General features: G+C 36.3%; 1 protein-coding gene across 3 annotated transcripts in view; it reads right to left on the bottom strand.

The window, feature by feature from the left end:
- Positions 1-4,125: 4,125 nt before the first annotated feature.
- Abca6 (ATP binding cassette subfamily A member 6) overlaps positions 4,126-15,540 on the bottom strand; it is a 68,716-nt gene continuing 57,301 nt past the window's right edge. For all 3 annotated transcript variants that reach the window (XM_074045261.1, XM_074045262.1, XM_074045260.1), the window contains 12 exons: positions 13,604-13,695; positions 12,811-12,931; positions 12,226-12,343; positions 10,692-10,783; positions 10,140-10,300; positions 9,586-9,661; positions 9,417-9,511; positions 7,656-7,775; positions 7,321-7,461; positions 6,191-6,270; positions 4,460-4,515; positions 4,126-4,328 (listed from right to left, as the gene is read on the bottom strand). In XM_074045261.1, the coding sequence (XP_073901362.1) occupies positions 4,227-4,328; positions 4,460-4,515; positions 6,191-6,270; positions 7,321-7,461; positions 7,656-7,775; positions 9,417-9,511; positions 9,586-9,661; positions 10,140-10,300; positions 10,692-10,783; positions 12,226-12,343; positions 12,811-12,931; positions 13,604-13,695 (1,254 nt within the window). In that variant the 3' untranslated portion in view covers positions 4,126-4,226. The remainder of the gene's footprint in view (positions 4,329-4,459; positions 4,516-6,190; positions 6,271-7,320; positions 7,462-7,655; positions 7,776-9,416; positions 9,512-9,585; positions 9,662-10,139; positions 10,301-10,691; positions 10,784-12,225; positions 12,344-12,810; positions 12,932-13,603; positions 13,696-15,540) is intronic.

Genomic DNA, 15,540 nt, shown 5'->3' with positions numbered 1-15,540 from the left:
TTTCAGAAGTTGAAGTATAGTACCAATCACTTTGCAATTTATAATTTTTACCAAAATAACAGCTATTTTATTGTTATTATCTTATTTTCAAGATTTTCATGAAGTTTCAAACAACACTGATATGAGTATTTTTTCAACAAAAACACAAATAAATGGATAAATAAGATATAACAAAAACAGAAATCAAATTCAAAGAAAAAATAAATATGCAGATGCCAGAAATAAAACAAGAAAACAAAGCTGAAAGAAGACTACTGTTTTAAGTCAGTAAATTTTGAAGTGGTTTGACAAAGGCTGATTAATAGGCCAGCAAAATATAATTAAATATAATTAGTTGTATAAGGATAAAATAGGCACATGCAAAAAAATCTTGAGCTTTCTCTTCTTTTGATATCTACAAAGGAACAAATAGTTGCTATCGTTGAAGTAGGAAAGCAAACCAAGAAGGAAGTAGTTGCATGGTGGAAACTAATAAGTATATTTATAAATTAAGTAAACATCTATACACAAAATGATGAAGATAATGACAAATTTTTGTGAGGGTGTGGTAAAGACAATGGGGAACTAACACATCACAAAGTAGCTATATGGGACGAGAAGCACAAACAAAGCTAAGTTCCCTAGAAATTTTATAGTCCAAGATGAGGGCTAAGGTACCAACTTTAGAAATGCACTATCCAATATGGTAGACACTAGCCCCAGGTGGGGATTTAAATTTAATTTTTAATTAATTAAAAAGCCATGATGTTTAAAATTCAATTCTTTCATCTTCATCATATAAACAATTTGGAAGTCATCATTTCTTTCCTTACAAGAAAAAGAAAGAAGTTTCTTAGACCCATAGAGACTGATATTCAGGGCAAACCACAACCCTGAAATCCATGGAAATAAAGTACATACAGAGAATCACAGCCAGCACCAGCTTAGCTGGAGAAGAAGTCACTAAAGCCATAAATTGCTAAGAATAAACAATTAGGCAGCTGTTTTTTGGTGTAAGTAGAGGATAGTAAAAGGCATAATTCTGGAAGAATTGATCTGCTTCTCAAGAAATGGCACCAAAGTAGGGGATGGGGAGCAGAGAAATACTCTGACCCCTTCTTCCACCCTCCATCTCTTGGGATTCTTTCCTATAAGAATAGTCAAACTCAATTGGAAGTCAGTCCATCAAGGAAGAGAATTGATGGTTCTCTACACAGTGGGCACCAGCCCCTTTTAGAAGGTACATTAAGGAAACAAAAGATGAAGCCAGCATAAGAGCTGTTTCCACTAGAGTTGGAGATAGCATGACTTTCTTTTTTTGCCATTTTTATACCTTTTTTTGCTTTAGTGTCTTTTCATACTCATCCATCTGCCTTTACACACAATTCTAATTTAAAAAAAAACACGTTAATAGCCTCAAAAACTACCATATTGTGACAGTTTTAGCAAACTGTGTTCAGTTTAATATTTTTAAGATATTCATACTACACCTGACATTATTCAGTATGTTGTAAACATTTCTTTTTGGTGGAGCTGGAGGTTTGAACTCAGGGCTTCATGCTTACAAAGCAGGTACTCTACTGCTTGAGCCACACCCCCAGCCCATTTTACTCTGGTTATTTTTTTCCTTTATTGTTGTGGTGGGTGGGGGTACATTATGGCATTTACACAGGTGCTTACAATGTATCAAATATATCATACATGAATTCACCTCAATCATTCTCCTTCATCTTCCCCCCCAACTCCGGATTCCTGGAGAAGTTTCAACAGGTATCACTTTTGCATTTACTTACATATGTACACATTTTTTGTACCATATTCACCTCAACACCTTCCCCCTCCCACTGGTGTCAGCCCTCCCCCGGGAAGGACCTGTTCTGCTCTCCTGTTTTCTGATTTTGTAGAAGACAAAAGAGGAAAAAATAAAACAAATGCTACAACATTTTTAGCTTGCGTAGGTAGCTACACAGGGAGTTTCCTTGTGATATTTCCCTGTATATATGTATTACAATCCCAACTGGTTTATCTCCTCTAATTTTCTTCATTCTCCCTTAATACCTTTCTTATGGTAGTTTCAGCTGGTTTAAGATTTCTATATTCATTCTTGTATAGAAAGTACATTAACCATATTCATGTTTCTTAGTTTCATTGTCCCTCCCGTGCATGAACTCCCCTTAGTGTGACCAGTGTTTCATAATATTGCTGTATTTGTTTTAGGTCTATAGTCCACATATGAGAGATAACGTGCAGCTTTTGGCCTTCTGAGCCTGGCTAACTTAACTTAAGATAATGTTCTCTAGTTCTATCCATTTACCTACGAATGACAAAACTGCACTCGTCTTTGTGGCCGAGTAAAATTCCATCGTATATAAATACCACATTTTCTTAACCCATTCATCAGTAGAGGGGTATCTTGGCTGTTTTCATAGCTTAGCTACTATGAATAGTGCTGAAATAAACATGGGTATACAGGTGCCATTGTTGTATGCTGACTCACAATCTTTTGGGTATATCCCTAGGAGTGGTATTGCTGGATCATATGGCAGGTCTATTTTTAGTTTTTAAGGAACTTCCATACTGTTTTCCATAGTTGTTGTACTACTTTGCATTCCCATCTCTGGTTATTTTGGAGATGGGGGTCTTGAGAACTATTTGCCCAGGCTGGCTTTGAACCATGATCCTCCCAATCTCAGCCTCACAAGTAGTTAGGATTATAGGCATGAGCCAGTGGTGTCTGGCTTTGTCATAAACATTTCTATATCTGTTTAAAAACTATAATTGATAAAGAATGCAAGTGAAAATTCATATTGTTACATGAAATGGTTATGTTGTGATGCTATAAATTTGAGCAAGATAGGAGAATTTATTGCTTGAGTATCAGAAATTAAACAAATTCAACTCTCATTATTATACTAATTTACTCTGAAAAGGCAGTAACTGAATAGATGGTAAACTATAGAGGATTTATTATATATTTTGAAAACTCTTCAGCTATAATTATGATATAAGTTGTTTCTTAGAATCTCAGATTTCAGATTTTCAGACCATGAGTATTAAATCTGTATATCTAAATTGTGCAGTTAAAATATTTAATTACAGGAAAAGCTTACAAAAGTGGTAAGAAAGAGATTCAAGCACAAAACTAAATATACAAAAAAAAAGTAAACATGTAAAGCTGCAACCTCACCATGAATCTGAGAGTAAACTGAAATAACTGAAGTAAATATGTATTTCCACTTTGGAAACTATGTATACTATATGGTTGCAGTTATGTAAAAATGTATCAAAGAAAGAACTAAATAGTTAAATTTTTGAATGGCAGAATTATAGTGATTATTTTATTCAATATTATTTAATTTCTATATTTTTTCCATTATACAAATATTCTTTAGTGAACATAAAAAGTATTTTAAGGTATATAACACATCACCAAAAAAGTGAAGCAGAAATTCTTCTTGGTCTTCAAAAAGTTTTCTGGTGATATACTGAATGAAAAGTTAATTTTTAAGGGAAAAACTAAAATAATAGGTAAAGTTGACATACAAAGACATGTCTCTACTATACATATATGTATATACACACATATAAGGGGGAAATGAACTTAAAACAGTAACAAATACACAGACAAGCATTGATGAGGAGATGAGGAAAATCATAGGAATTAAATACTAGTATTCAAAAATTTTTAAAGTTTAACAAATATTACTGTGATTCCCCATGTCTTCAAAAGGTATATTGAACTGCTTTTCTAATGAGTATGCTTGTTCATTTGTGAGTCCATGGGCCCCCTAATCCTTGTGGGTGTCAAAGTAATTTCTGGAAGGTTTTAGGGAGAGCCTTGGGTTGTACTTTCATAGAAAAGAAAATCCATACATTTGATACATTGTAAATCGGCAGGAAGTAGCCAGATGGCTTCTGGCTGTTGAATATACTCCTCAACTATTTCAGCAAGAGAATATTTCAGTAAATGGTATAACAATAGTATTTTTAAGACTTCTAAGTTTATAGTGTTGTTTCTACAATATCCACTGCCTGGATCTTTGAGTGACTTTACTTGTATTTTGTGTTGCCTTTATGAGATTTCTAAAACCCTGAAGTGTGAGTAATTTCAAAATTTATCCATTTATTGACTAAATATACAAAATATATGTGATGGTGATATTTAATGATCTTTTAAATTATACAAAGTAATGTTACATCAATATAAGTTTCTGGGACATGAACAAAGAATTATTCAGTCTGAGGTTTTAAGGTTCATCTGAATGAGGAAGGAGTTTCCATCTTATGGTCGTATCAACTTCATCATCAACATTTTCCAGCTCTTGCTCCTTAGAAAGCTCTAAGAATACCTAATTAGGAGACAAATGAGAGAGAAAAGGAAATACCAGATTGCTGATTGTCTTCAAATGAAAAGGAAAGGTGCATTTTACTTTCAAGTAAAATCTACACGGATGATACAAAGTCAAACAGATTGACTCACTTTTTCCAGTGTGCAGTGAGAGAGGTTATATTGTTCCAGGTTAAAGTTGTGTTTCACTAGAGAAAAAAAAGACTTGGAATAAATGCTTACACTTTATTACCAGGAACTTTTCAATCATATAAAGTAAAAACGCAAATTATTAATATAAATTGAAGACAAATTGAACTAGCAAATACTGGACAGAAGGATAAAACAGTTAACATAAATACATTCTAAATCCATCTTGATATTAGGGTTTCCTCATTATGTTTTGCTAATATGTATTGTGTTATTTAATGTACAAATCTTGGGGAAATTTATATGTTCTTTGAGGAACCATATCATTGAATTCAATATTCTTACATATGAGGACAAGTTCAATCCCATCTCATAGTCTTCAAAAGGACCCAGTACACCCTTCAGCAGATTCAACTGTCACACCATGTCTCTGATGGGCTTCCCTGCTAGGACATTTACATGAGTTGTCATTAGGTTCCATATCACATGTTCATGGTTTATCCTATATACCTCAGAAACTCCTTTGTGGGAGGCAGTCTCAGATAACAGGATTAGAACAGTAAACAGGCAATAGCCTTTATATTTTCATTTCAGTGGGAGAGATATGGGCATTAAATTCATAAGCACTTTAATATATAAGATAAATGCCAATACAGCTGTGAAGAAAAATAAAGCAGATAAAAAGAATGAGTATCTTTTTTTATAGGGTACTCAGGAAAGGCCATGATAATAAGGTGATCACTGAGCAGAAACTTAAAATAATGAATAAGCAGCCTGAGTATCTAGGAAAGAAAATTCAAGAAAGAAGGATTATCAAATACAAAGTCCTGAGACAGGGGCATTTGGCACCATTAAGGAAGAGTCAGGAAGATAGATATCTAGAGTGGAAGGAGAAAAGCAGAGATTTATACAATTGTTCAAGAAAGATAGGTCAGGCACTATTCTAGACATTTAATAAATTAACTCCTTTAATCCTTCCAACAATGCTGCCAAAAAGGCACTCATATTATCCTTCATTGCAGAGATGGATGACCCATGTAGACAAGGAGGGAATAGGTAATTTTGTCCCACATTTCCCACCTAATAGATGGCAGTGCTGGGATGAGAACCCAGTAAGATGCTCTGTTTTTTGCCACTTCACTGTGCTGAGAAATTACACAATGATGATCTACTTTGGGGAACAATCCAGTTGAAAGCAGATCAATGATGATGGAAGAGAGAATGGATAATTTCAAGCAGTAAGAGGAGTTATGCACAATCAGGGGATAATAGCATTAGTTATAATTCAAAGATATAGGAAGGCCAAACACACCATCACAGGCACAGGGAGGGTGATGGGTAAATGGAAGTTCTCTCTGTTGCTTTTATTTTATTAGTGAAATATAAACCAGGGACATGAGCTGATGGAAGTGGGTATGTAAGGAAAGAGAATGAATGAAGTAATAATTCAGGATACTTGGTGTGAATGGATTGCGCACACATAGGCAAAGCTGGCCACATTGGGTGGGGGGAGGCTTTCTGAGGTTAAGTCATATACTCACCGTCAGCAAAGCCAAGCTGGACATGAGTCTCTTTTTTCCAGAGGATTGAATTAACCATCATTATCTATTCTTTAAAAAATTATGCCCTGCAAGGCCTATTTTAAAAATATACTACACAATCATCTCCCATTAAATTATTATGCAAGTATGAACTAATCCTTCAAAAGTTTTCTTTAAATAAGGCCATTCTTACCTGCTTCTAATTTGTGAAAGGCCTTAGATAGAGGATAAACATCTTCTGTGGGCAGCTTATAGATCAAAAAGGAGGAGGACCTAGGAATAGGAAGATGTCATATTCAACACAGCATTCTGAAGGAAGAAGATGAGCACCAAAATAAATATGATATCAACAATTTCCTTTTTAAAATAAAACTGATACAAACTAAGATATTACTTAAATATGAAATTAAATCATTTACAATGGGAAAATTTTAAATACTTTTTGGTAACTGACTGTTGTAGATGATTCTAGTAATGATATTGCCTAAGAACTTACATGCTCAGTTTATGCAAACTGCTTACTTTCTGTAAACAGTTATTTTACACTATTCTATTTCATTAGTTCAAATTAGGTTGGAAACTAGCTTCAAATGAAAGTTGGGCCATGTCATCAGAAAGCTAAATTACAAAGAAAAATATGAGGTTGGGAGGGAGGACATAACTATAGAGGAAGGACACAGAAGACTTGAAGACCGATTTGGGGCACCTTGTTTCCCTGTACTAGTTCTGGCCATACAACATCATGCCCTATTTTCAGCTTATCCCTAAATAAGTTTGGTGCTCCCAGGTGGCCCCAAGGCCAGCCAGACTTCAAGGACTTTCTTTAGACCAGGATGGAGTTCATGCCTTGTCCAAGCCTTTGACAATCTATTACACTCACAATGTGCTAAAATGAAAATAGTAGTTTTTATGCCTTGTTTTTTTGATATCTTATCCCTCTAAGAAATTTTGAATTACTTCCTGCTCTACCTCCTTTCCCTTTTGCCAATAATGCACAGACACATATAAATAGACATAGACATATATGCATGCATGTGTGCACACACACATACATACATACACACATTCATTTGCATTCTCCAATCTGAAGTATGAAAATCCTATTAAAGGGAGACTCTATCTTGATTGCTATTTGTTTCCCATCAGAGTGGGGTAGAGACACAGCTTCCTGGGTAGTTCTCTAATCTCTTGTAATCTGGAGGAATCAACAAATCACTTTTTGAAGTTGCTAACTCTTGGTATGAAGTCAAATCATCATAGAGCAATGAGGAAGCCAGAGTCAGCAAAGCATAATCTCTTGCTGTAATCAAAAGCTCTTTTCACCTTTCCTGTTGTGCAGCCTGTGGAAAAAGCTTCAGAATCTCTGTGTGGACTAATGGCACTTCAGAAGGCTCCTTCACTTTTACTTCTAGGATGTACTCTTTGCCAAATTTTCTTTTCAGGTGTTCAATAGAGCCAATGCATCTAAGAGCAAGAAGGATAACATGCTGGAAATAATATTGTTCTTAATTTTTTATGTTATTCTTAAATTTCAAAGGTAGTAGAACGGGTATCAGTGACAAAGCCAAAAGAAAAGGCTCTAGTTGCTCACAGTGATTTACCCTTTCCACAGGGAAACTCATTTGGGTGTCAACTGCAGGCTCTGAAGAGACACTCACCTCAGCCTTCCAGACACCATGATGGCCACACGGTCACACAGAGCCTCAGCCTCAGCCAGGTTGTGGGTAGTCAGGACAACTCCCCTCTCTGTGTTTTTAACTGCTGCCTGGATGATCTGCCTGAAATCAGTTGAGAAATTAATAGCATTTAAAACAAAAAAGTACAGAACACAATAAAGAGAAATTGGGAAAAAATTCACAGATAAAATGTAGTTTATTAATCATACATAAACCCTAATTTTAAAATGCCAGGAAAACATCAGCATTGACTAATATTTGATACTATACGGAAAACAGTTTAATAGTTTAGATGTGCAAATGATATTGTAGCTAAGTTTTTTTAAAGTCTCTTTATATTTTGATGATACTAACAGAAATACATTTCTTTCAAAATAATTAGAGGATGGGAAAGGAAGTGGGTGGAGATTCAGATGAAATAAGGTGACTTCTAGTGATAATTGCTAAAACTAAATGATAGGTATAATGAATTCATAAATGATTCTTTCTAAATTTACATAAAATTCCCACAGCAAAGAGTTTTGTAAGTTGGAAAAATATTGAATAGTCACAAATATGAAACTAGATTGGAGATTTTATTAATCCAAAGAGTAATTTGCAGATAAGAAAACAGAAAGAAAAATACTATAAAATTTGATAAATACATTTGACGAATTTAGTAAAAGTGGAAAAGATAAATGGAGAAATTATGTCAGTAAGTTAACATCTTTAGGAAAACCAAGTAGAATAGGAAATGAAAACAGTTAAAACATTTCAATAAATAAAGGCAAATATAAGATACATTCCAAATTAAAATATCTAAAACTCCAACAAAATACTAATGTATTTTTAAATACATTAAATACATTTTAAAAAATCTAATTATTGCAGTAATATAAAGCAGGCTGGATCATTTACTTGTTAAATGTTTATTTAATATGAATAATCTCTGCTACCGTTTGGATCTTGAATGTTCCTTAAAGGCCCATGGTGGAACCCTTAAGAGGAGGGACCTAGTGGGATGTCTTTTTGTCATTAGGGGTATAATCTTGAAGGAGATTGTGGAACATTGGCTCCCTCCTTGCTCTCCTTGCCCCTGGCTTGTGAAATGACCAGTTTTGCTCTGCCATGATGTGTTGCCTCAACAAGGCCCAAAGCAAGTAGGTTCAACTGACCATGGACTGGAAATGCCAAACTGTGAGCCAAAACAAACCTTTCTCTTCACAGGTTGATTATTTCAGGTGTTTGTTACAGCAGTGGCAGATGTAATAACTAACACATCAATGCTCTGTTTCTGTGACAAAATACTTGAGAGAACTTAAAAGGTGGAAAAGTTTATTTGGGCTCATGATTTCAGAGGCTTAAGCCCACAGTTGGTTGATTCCATCACTTTGAACCTGTGACAAGCCAGAACACCATGATGGGAGTGTATGTTGAGGCAAAGCTGCTTACCTCATGGTGGCCAGGAAACAAGAGGAAAAAAAAGGAGGGGCCAGAGTCCCAATACCTCCTTCAAGGACATGTCTCTATATAACATAACTTCCTTATTTTAAGCCCTTCTTCCTAAAGGTTTTACCACCTGTCAATAGCATCACAGGTTGGAGACCAAGCCTTCAACACCGGGCTTTTGTGGGACATTCAATACTCAAACTATAGCAGCAGACTAACACAACATTCACTGCACCAGGAACCAGTGACTTGAGGAGGAGTGCAACTTTACATGGCGTTCATATCCATGGCTGTCAGGACCATAGTAATGCTCACCACATTTGCTGCTGCCCTGTTGGATCTACGCCTGTAGATGGCTCATCCAGAAGCAGGACAGGTGAATTTCCCAGGATACCCAGCACAAAACACAGCTGCAAAACACAGAAATGTCCATGTACTTTGATACTACCTCAGCCTGCAGAAGAGCACAACATACGGCATATACCTTTCTAGTGGTTCCTGCAGCCAAACTCTGCAATGGAACATTCAGCTGCTCATGCAGTTTGAAAGCATTCACTAACCTGAGGGAAAACAAGGTGAGGATATCAGGAAAATGCAAACACACAGAATTGTAACAGCACTGAAGGGAAGATTGGCAGTATTATTCTCAAAATTCTAAGTTATGATAAAAGAAAAAAATCTATTTTGGAGTATGACCTATTTTTCACCTCATAAAAAGTTTTAAAGAAAAACTAAATTCTAAATGAGACATTGAAAACAGATGGTTACTCCATTTCTACTTTTTTTATTAGAAAGCTGAAATGGATGGTGGTTATTCGTGATCAATCATTCACTTATTCCTTGTCAACTACTTTTTCCAATTACTTTTTTTAAGCTCCCTCATTCAGGGATGCAAGAAATCAGGTCTTGTCTCTGCTCTACCACCAACACTCTGAAAAGGTGGAAGTGCCTCTCTTCCCCATTCACAGGGCTTCTTCATGGATCATACAAACTCCCTGCTTCTTAACATAAAGGAACTGTAGGATCTGACTGCTGTACCATGAAATGACAATGGCAGCCTCCCCTTTTCTCAGCCCTTTCACAGCAGCATACACCTCCAGGTGTTCTTTCATTGTCAGCATGGGCCACAACACATTCTCCTGAGGACAGTATCCCAGGAACTTGACTGTGCCATTTTCCTGGTCACCTTTCAGTTCCACCTACAAAAGTAAAGGGTTTTAGAAACATACAAACAGCCTTTCCTCCAACTGCACGATAATCAAGAGACTGATGAATAGCCAATAAATACCTTGTCACTTCATATTTCTTATATAAAACAATATAATCTACTAATACAAAATTATAATCTTATGTGAAGGGGAAAAGACCTATTAGCTCAGGTGGTTCCTGAGAAGCTATTATGAAGAAAAGGTACTTGCCTTCTGGTGATATTTGAAGTCCTATTATAAACTTTTACATGTCCAGAAAAAATAAAGAGAGTGAAATAAATGTATACAAAGACCAAAAAGTATCATCTTACAAAGATATAATCTACAGTTTTCACGAGATTTCTGTTTTGGGAACAGAAACCATTTGTTTGCTTTTAATTACCTCTCCTGCTGCTGGTTTTGTGATCCCAGCTATCATCCTAATACAGGAACTTTTACCAGCACCATTGGGTCCTAGCAATCCCAAAATTTCACCTGAAGCAAAGAATCAGAATGTCAATATTGCAAGTGAAATATTGATTTATATTAACCTATTTCTTCAATGAAATCTGCAGTCTTGTGTACCCCCTCATAGTGTCATTTTAAAATTTATAATGTATATTGTAATCCATGCCACCAAAACATATTCTTTAATTCATGTAATTATGAATTTTATGTCAAGACATCTGTTTTTCCCTCTGATATCTTGTTTTTATTTGCCAGTACACTGAGTACATATGTAAACTATTTCTAAGCCTGGGAAGAAATTATTTTCTTCACCCCAAATTCAACCACCCATACCTACATCAAGATAACCTTTCATCTGAACTCATATAACCTGGCCCCTTTCCAAATTCATGAACAAACAGTAGCCAGTAAGCATTCTTTTCAAAATATAAAGGAGGATGCCACAAACCTGCTACAAACCTTCCAATGGCATTCCAGTACCTTAGTATAAAATATAAACATCTGGCTCTTTTGAAAATCATGTACCTAAAGCCTGGTGCTGGTGGCTGAGTTTGGGAGAATTATGGTTCGAGGCAGCCTGGGAAAAAGTTAGTAAGACCCCATCTCAACAAATAGCTGGGTGCAGTAGCCTCCCAAGCTATGTGGGAGGCTGAGATCAAGAGGATCATGGTTCCAGACGAGCCCAGGAAAATAAAGACCTCATGAGAAAAAAGCTGGGTCTGGTGCATGTGCCTGTTATCCCAGTGATGGCAGAAAGCATAAAATAGAAGAATCATAGTCCAGGTCACTGGGCAACAAGTGAAACAATGTGTCCAAAACAACCAGAGCACAAAAGGCTGGCAATGTGGCTCAAGCTGTAGAGTACCTGCCTAGCAAAGCACTGAGTTCAACCTAAAGGACCACCAAAAAAAAAATCTGTGCCTAATCTAGCCTTTTTTGTTTCATCACTTCCATTCACAGATGCACTCATTGGCCTTTTCCTTTGAGACTCAACCACTCCACATGTGTATGTCTGAGTTCCTGTCCTTGCTACTTCTCCCACCTGGATGTCCTTGTCTCTTAGTGTCCACATAGCTACCACCTTCTTGTCACCTGGATCTTGGCTTACATGTCACTGCTCAAATGAGGCCTTCCATGACCATAGTCAGACACAGCTCCAAGTAACTCATGTCATTTCACCTATTTCCGTGTTCTACATAGAACTTACATTAGTATAGGATCTGCTTTTAGACAAGCTATTTTTATTTCCAGACCCCTCCTAGGATGCAAAATCCATGAGGGCAGGAGCTTGCCTAGTTTTTTCATTATTGTATTTTTCAGAATCTAAAATCTTTCCCTGGTACCTTCAAAAACTATAGCTGGATGAATGAGTGAATGAAGTCTTTAGCAAATAAGATGATGCCTGTAGTGTAGATACTCAGTAAGTATCCTAAAAATAACAGTCCATTTAAAAAGAAATTACTCCAAACCTTTTTTAACACAGAAAGAAATATTTCTTGCTCCTATTTTCTTCTTCCTCTTTGAAAAGCAACTTTTCTTCTGACCTGCATACTCTTTATGTAGACAATTGGCAATTATGATGGGTTTCTGGAAGAGATAAGAACATGACTCCCCTCTTAAATTTTTAACCCAAAGTTCATATTTATATAAACTTGAGAAAGCAGCAAAGTTTCATGGATCATTGCCTTGCCAGAACAAAAGTGGATAAGCTCATGGAAACAGAAATTAAAGAAAAGAAAAGAATAATCCTTAAAGTCTTATCCTCCATTTAGCATTTTATAATAAATTTCACTTAAATTCTTCAACTCATGTGGTCTTGTTTGGTTTTAAAATTCTAGCTCTCACTATCAAAACTCACTTTTGTCAAAAGAATAATACCATTATGTTTTGTGCTCTTTTAGTTTCCAGTACACTCCAAGGAAGTGTCTGCATATTTAAGGATTAGAAATGCACCAAATTCCAAACTTTCAAAATTACAATCAGCAAGTCAAATTCTATTCTGGATCATTCTTGGATACTTCTAGTAGCATCTGTTTTATCCCTTGCTTTTTTACCTCCTGTAAGTCAGAAATTCTCAGGGCAGTTGATGTTCTTTTTCTTTCTGCTTGAACATCTTCATCTTCATCTACAGGTTTTTCTGGGTTTGGTCCAGCATTTTGACATTGGGGGGAAATTCTGCGGAGAAAATGAAATGTATTACATGTGGTTTTCTGATTGTCAAAAGTATGTTAAGAGTCAGTGTCCCTGTGATTTTACCATTGTCTTTTCTTTCCACAGATGACTGGTGATTATGACTGTCAACGTTGCTTTTGCTTTTGCAGAAACACTACCACTGCCCAGAATCCCTTTCTTGGTGTTGCTGTTGTGGTTCTAGCAAGTATCTCTGACCCTGCCAAGCTTATTAGCAAGTTACTACTACTTTCTCTTGAAAATTCAAGTCACTCACATTTTCTCTGCTTACTCAAAGTCCATCTTAATCACATCAGATATTTGGTTCAGCATCTATTTGTTTTTTACTCTTTCCATAGCCCCTGTACTTGTGAAATACTCTGAACTCTGCTGCTAAATCGATTCCAGCTCAACTCTTCTGTTCAAGGGCACGCAACATCTTAGATAGAAGAATGGCATGTTTGGGCCCTCATCACATTTCCCTTAACTGCTTAAAGGGAGAACTCTTTCAGAGAGTTCTATTTCTTGGCAGTAGATCAAAAATTCCCTGGTCACGATGCTGATCATGCTGCACATGCTGTTAATATAATCCATACTAAGAAGTTCATAGTGCAGCCACCACCTACAAATATGAAATACAATACTGAATATGAACATGAACTGAAATGTTATCCCAACCTGAAAACAGGATCCTTTTGTATTACTTTCTTTCCATATTTTAGTTCCATGCATCTTAGAATGAAAATGAACAGCAAAGCCTGAAAGAAAGGCTAGAAGCAAAGAAAAACAGTTTCATTTAAGTATAATTTCATAAATATAGTTTAAACATTTGAGTAAAAATGATTGTGCTAGTCTTCAGTTAAAACAATACTCAAGAGAGGTGTGGCTCAAGCAGTAGAGTACCTACTTTGCATGCATGAAGACCTGAGTTCAAACCCCAGTATACTACCAAAAAAAAAAAAAATAAAGCTAGCTATACAGTGACAATCCAACTTAGTTGAATCTGTCTACTTTGTTCTTCCCACAACCTACATTCAGTCTGTCGGTTAATTCTGCCTGCTCCATCTTCAAAATTATCCAAAATCTACCAGGCAAACATGACTTGCTTATCCTGACCAGAGGATTGCTCCCCTCAAGTGATAACAGTGACAACTTCTCTGGAAGTTTCTACTCCAAACTATAACTGAGATAATAACCAGCCAGGCCACAGTGTGACTGGGACAGTTTAACTATGCCTATCTCTTTTTCCCTATCCTAATTCTTTTTCTATTTAAACCCAAAGCTCATGTTTGTATCCGGAAGATGACAGAAGATGAGCTGAAATGCCTACTTTGCCTGTTCCCATGATTGCTCTTGCCACATAAATCTTTTTCTGCCCATCATAATTATCATCTCTTTATTTGGTGGCTGGACCTGACATTGCTGAACTCCTGGAGTTTGGCCTGGGGTCTAACATTCCAATTTCATTTCCACCAGTATATAAGGTCTATAGAGGCAGGTCTTCTGTCTATGTTTGCTTTTATCCCTAGAAAGGTAGTGACACATAGTATTTAAAGGTAGTGGCTTTCTTCAGCTTGAATATGCCAATATAATATTTTTCCTTTGATTCTTAGTATTCAGTTCTTGTCTTTTTATCTATAACTCAAAAAACTTAATCCTTATTGCATCAAATTTAGAGTAAGTTCAGAAAACAAGACAAACAAACAAAAATTAATTTTATATTGAATTCTGGATTTTTACATGCATAGAAAAGTAATTCTGGTCCCTGTAGCAGATGAGCAGATGATGGCACACTCTTGCTATGTGGGTAGTTGGCTACATGGTTACTGGAGTGCACCCAGCCTCAAGCTTTCTATAAGTGCCTGTACCTACAAAGAGAGGTCAGGGATAATCTGGAAATTCTGAATGTCCATCATTGTGGTCTGTTTTTTTTTTAATTATTCATTTATTCACATGTGCATACATTGTTCGGGTCATTTCTCTCCTCTGCCCCCTGCCCCCACTCTTTCCCCCCCAACACCCTCACTTCCAGGCAGAACCTGTTCTGCCCTTATCTCTAATTTTGTTGAAGAGACAGCATATTAAGAAAGACAAAGCATTTTTGCTAGTTAAGGATAGCTATACAGAGAGATTCCTAGCATTGCTTTCATGTACCCATGTGTTACAACCCATGTTGATTCATCTCTAACTGATCTTTATGTTGATTCCTGATCCCCTTCTCATGTTAACCTCTGTTGCTTTAAGGTTTCTGTATTAGTTCCTCTGGAGTGGGGACATCAAACACTTTCATGTTTTGGGTTTTCTACCTATCCCTATACCTCCCATATGAGCTCTCCCCTTGTCATGTGACCCAAGTCTAACAACATTGCTGTATTTGCCCTAGATCTAAAGTTGTGGCCCGGTGGAGTAAGTAATCATCTGTGGAAGATCACAGCCATTTAAAGTCATTTAAGGAGGAAGAAATTGAGATGGCAGTTAGCTGATGGACCTGCATGATTTCAAACAAATATTCCAGATTTTTGTAGCAGCAAGGATTGGGTAATTCTTCTTTTTCTGCCAATCAAGATGCCACCAACACCCCTGGCACAGGGGCACATAATACTGACTGAGTCTCA

The sequence above is a fragment of the Castor canadensis genome, chromosome 11 (genome assembly GCF_047511655.1).
Source record: "Castor canadensis chromosome 11, mCasCan1.hap1v2, whole genome shotgun sequence".
NCBI classification, from domain to species: Eukaryota; Metazoa; Chordata; class Mammalia; order Rodentia; family Castoridae; genus Castor; species Castor canadensis.
The sequence above is the reverse complement of the archived record's forward strand: the minus strand, read 5'-3'. Positions and strand labels throughout refer to the sequence as shown.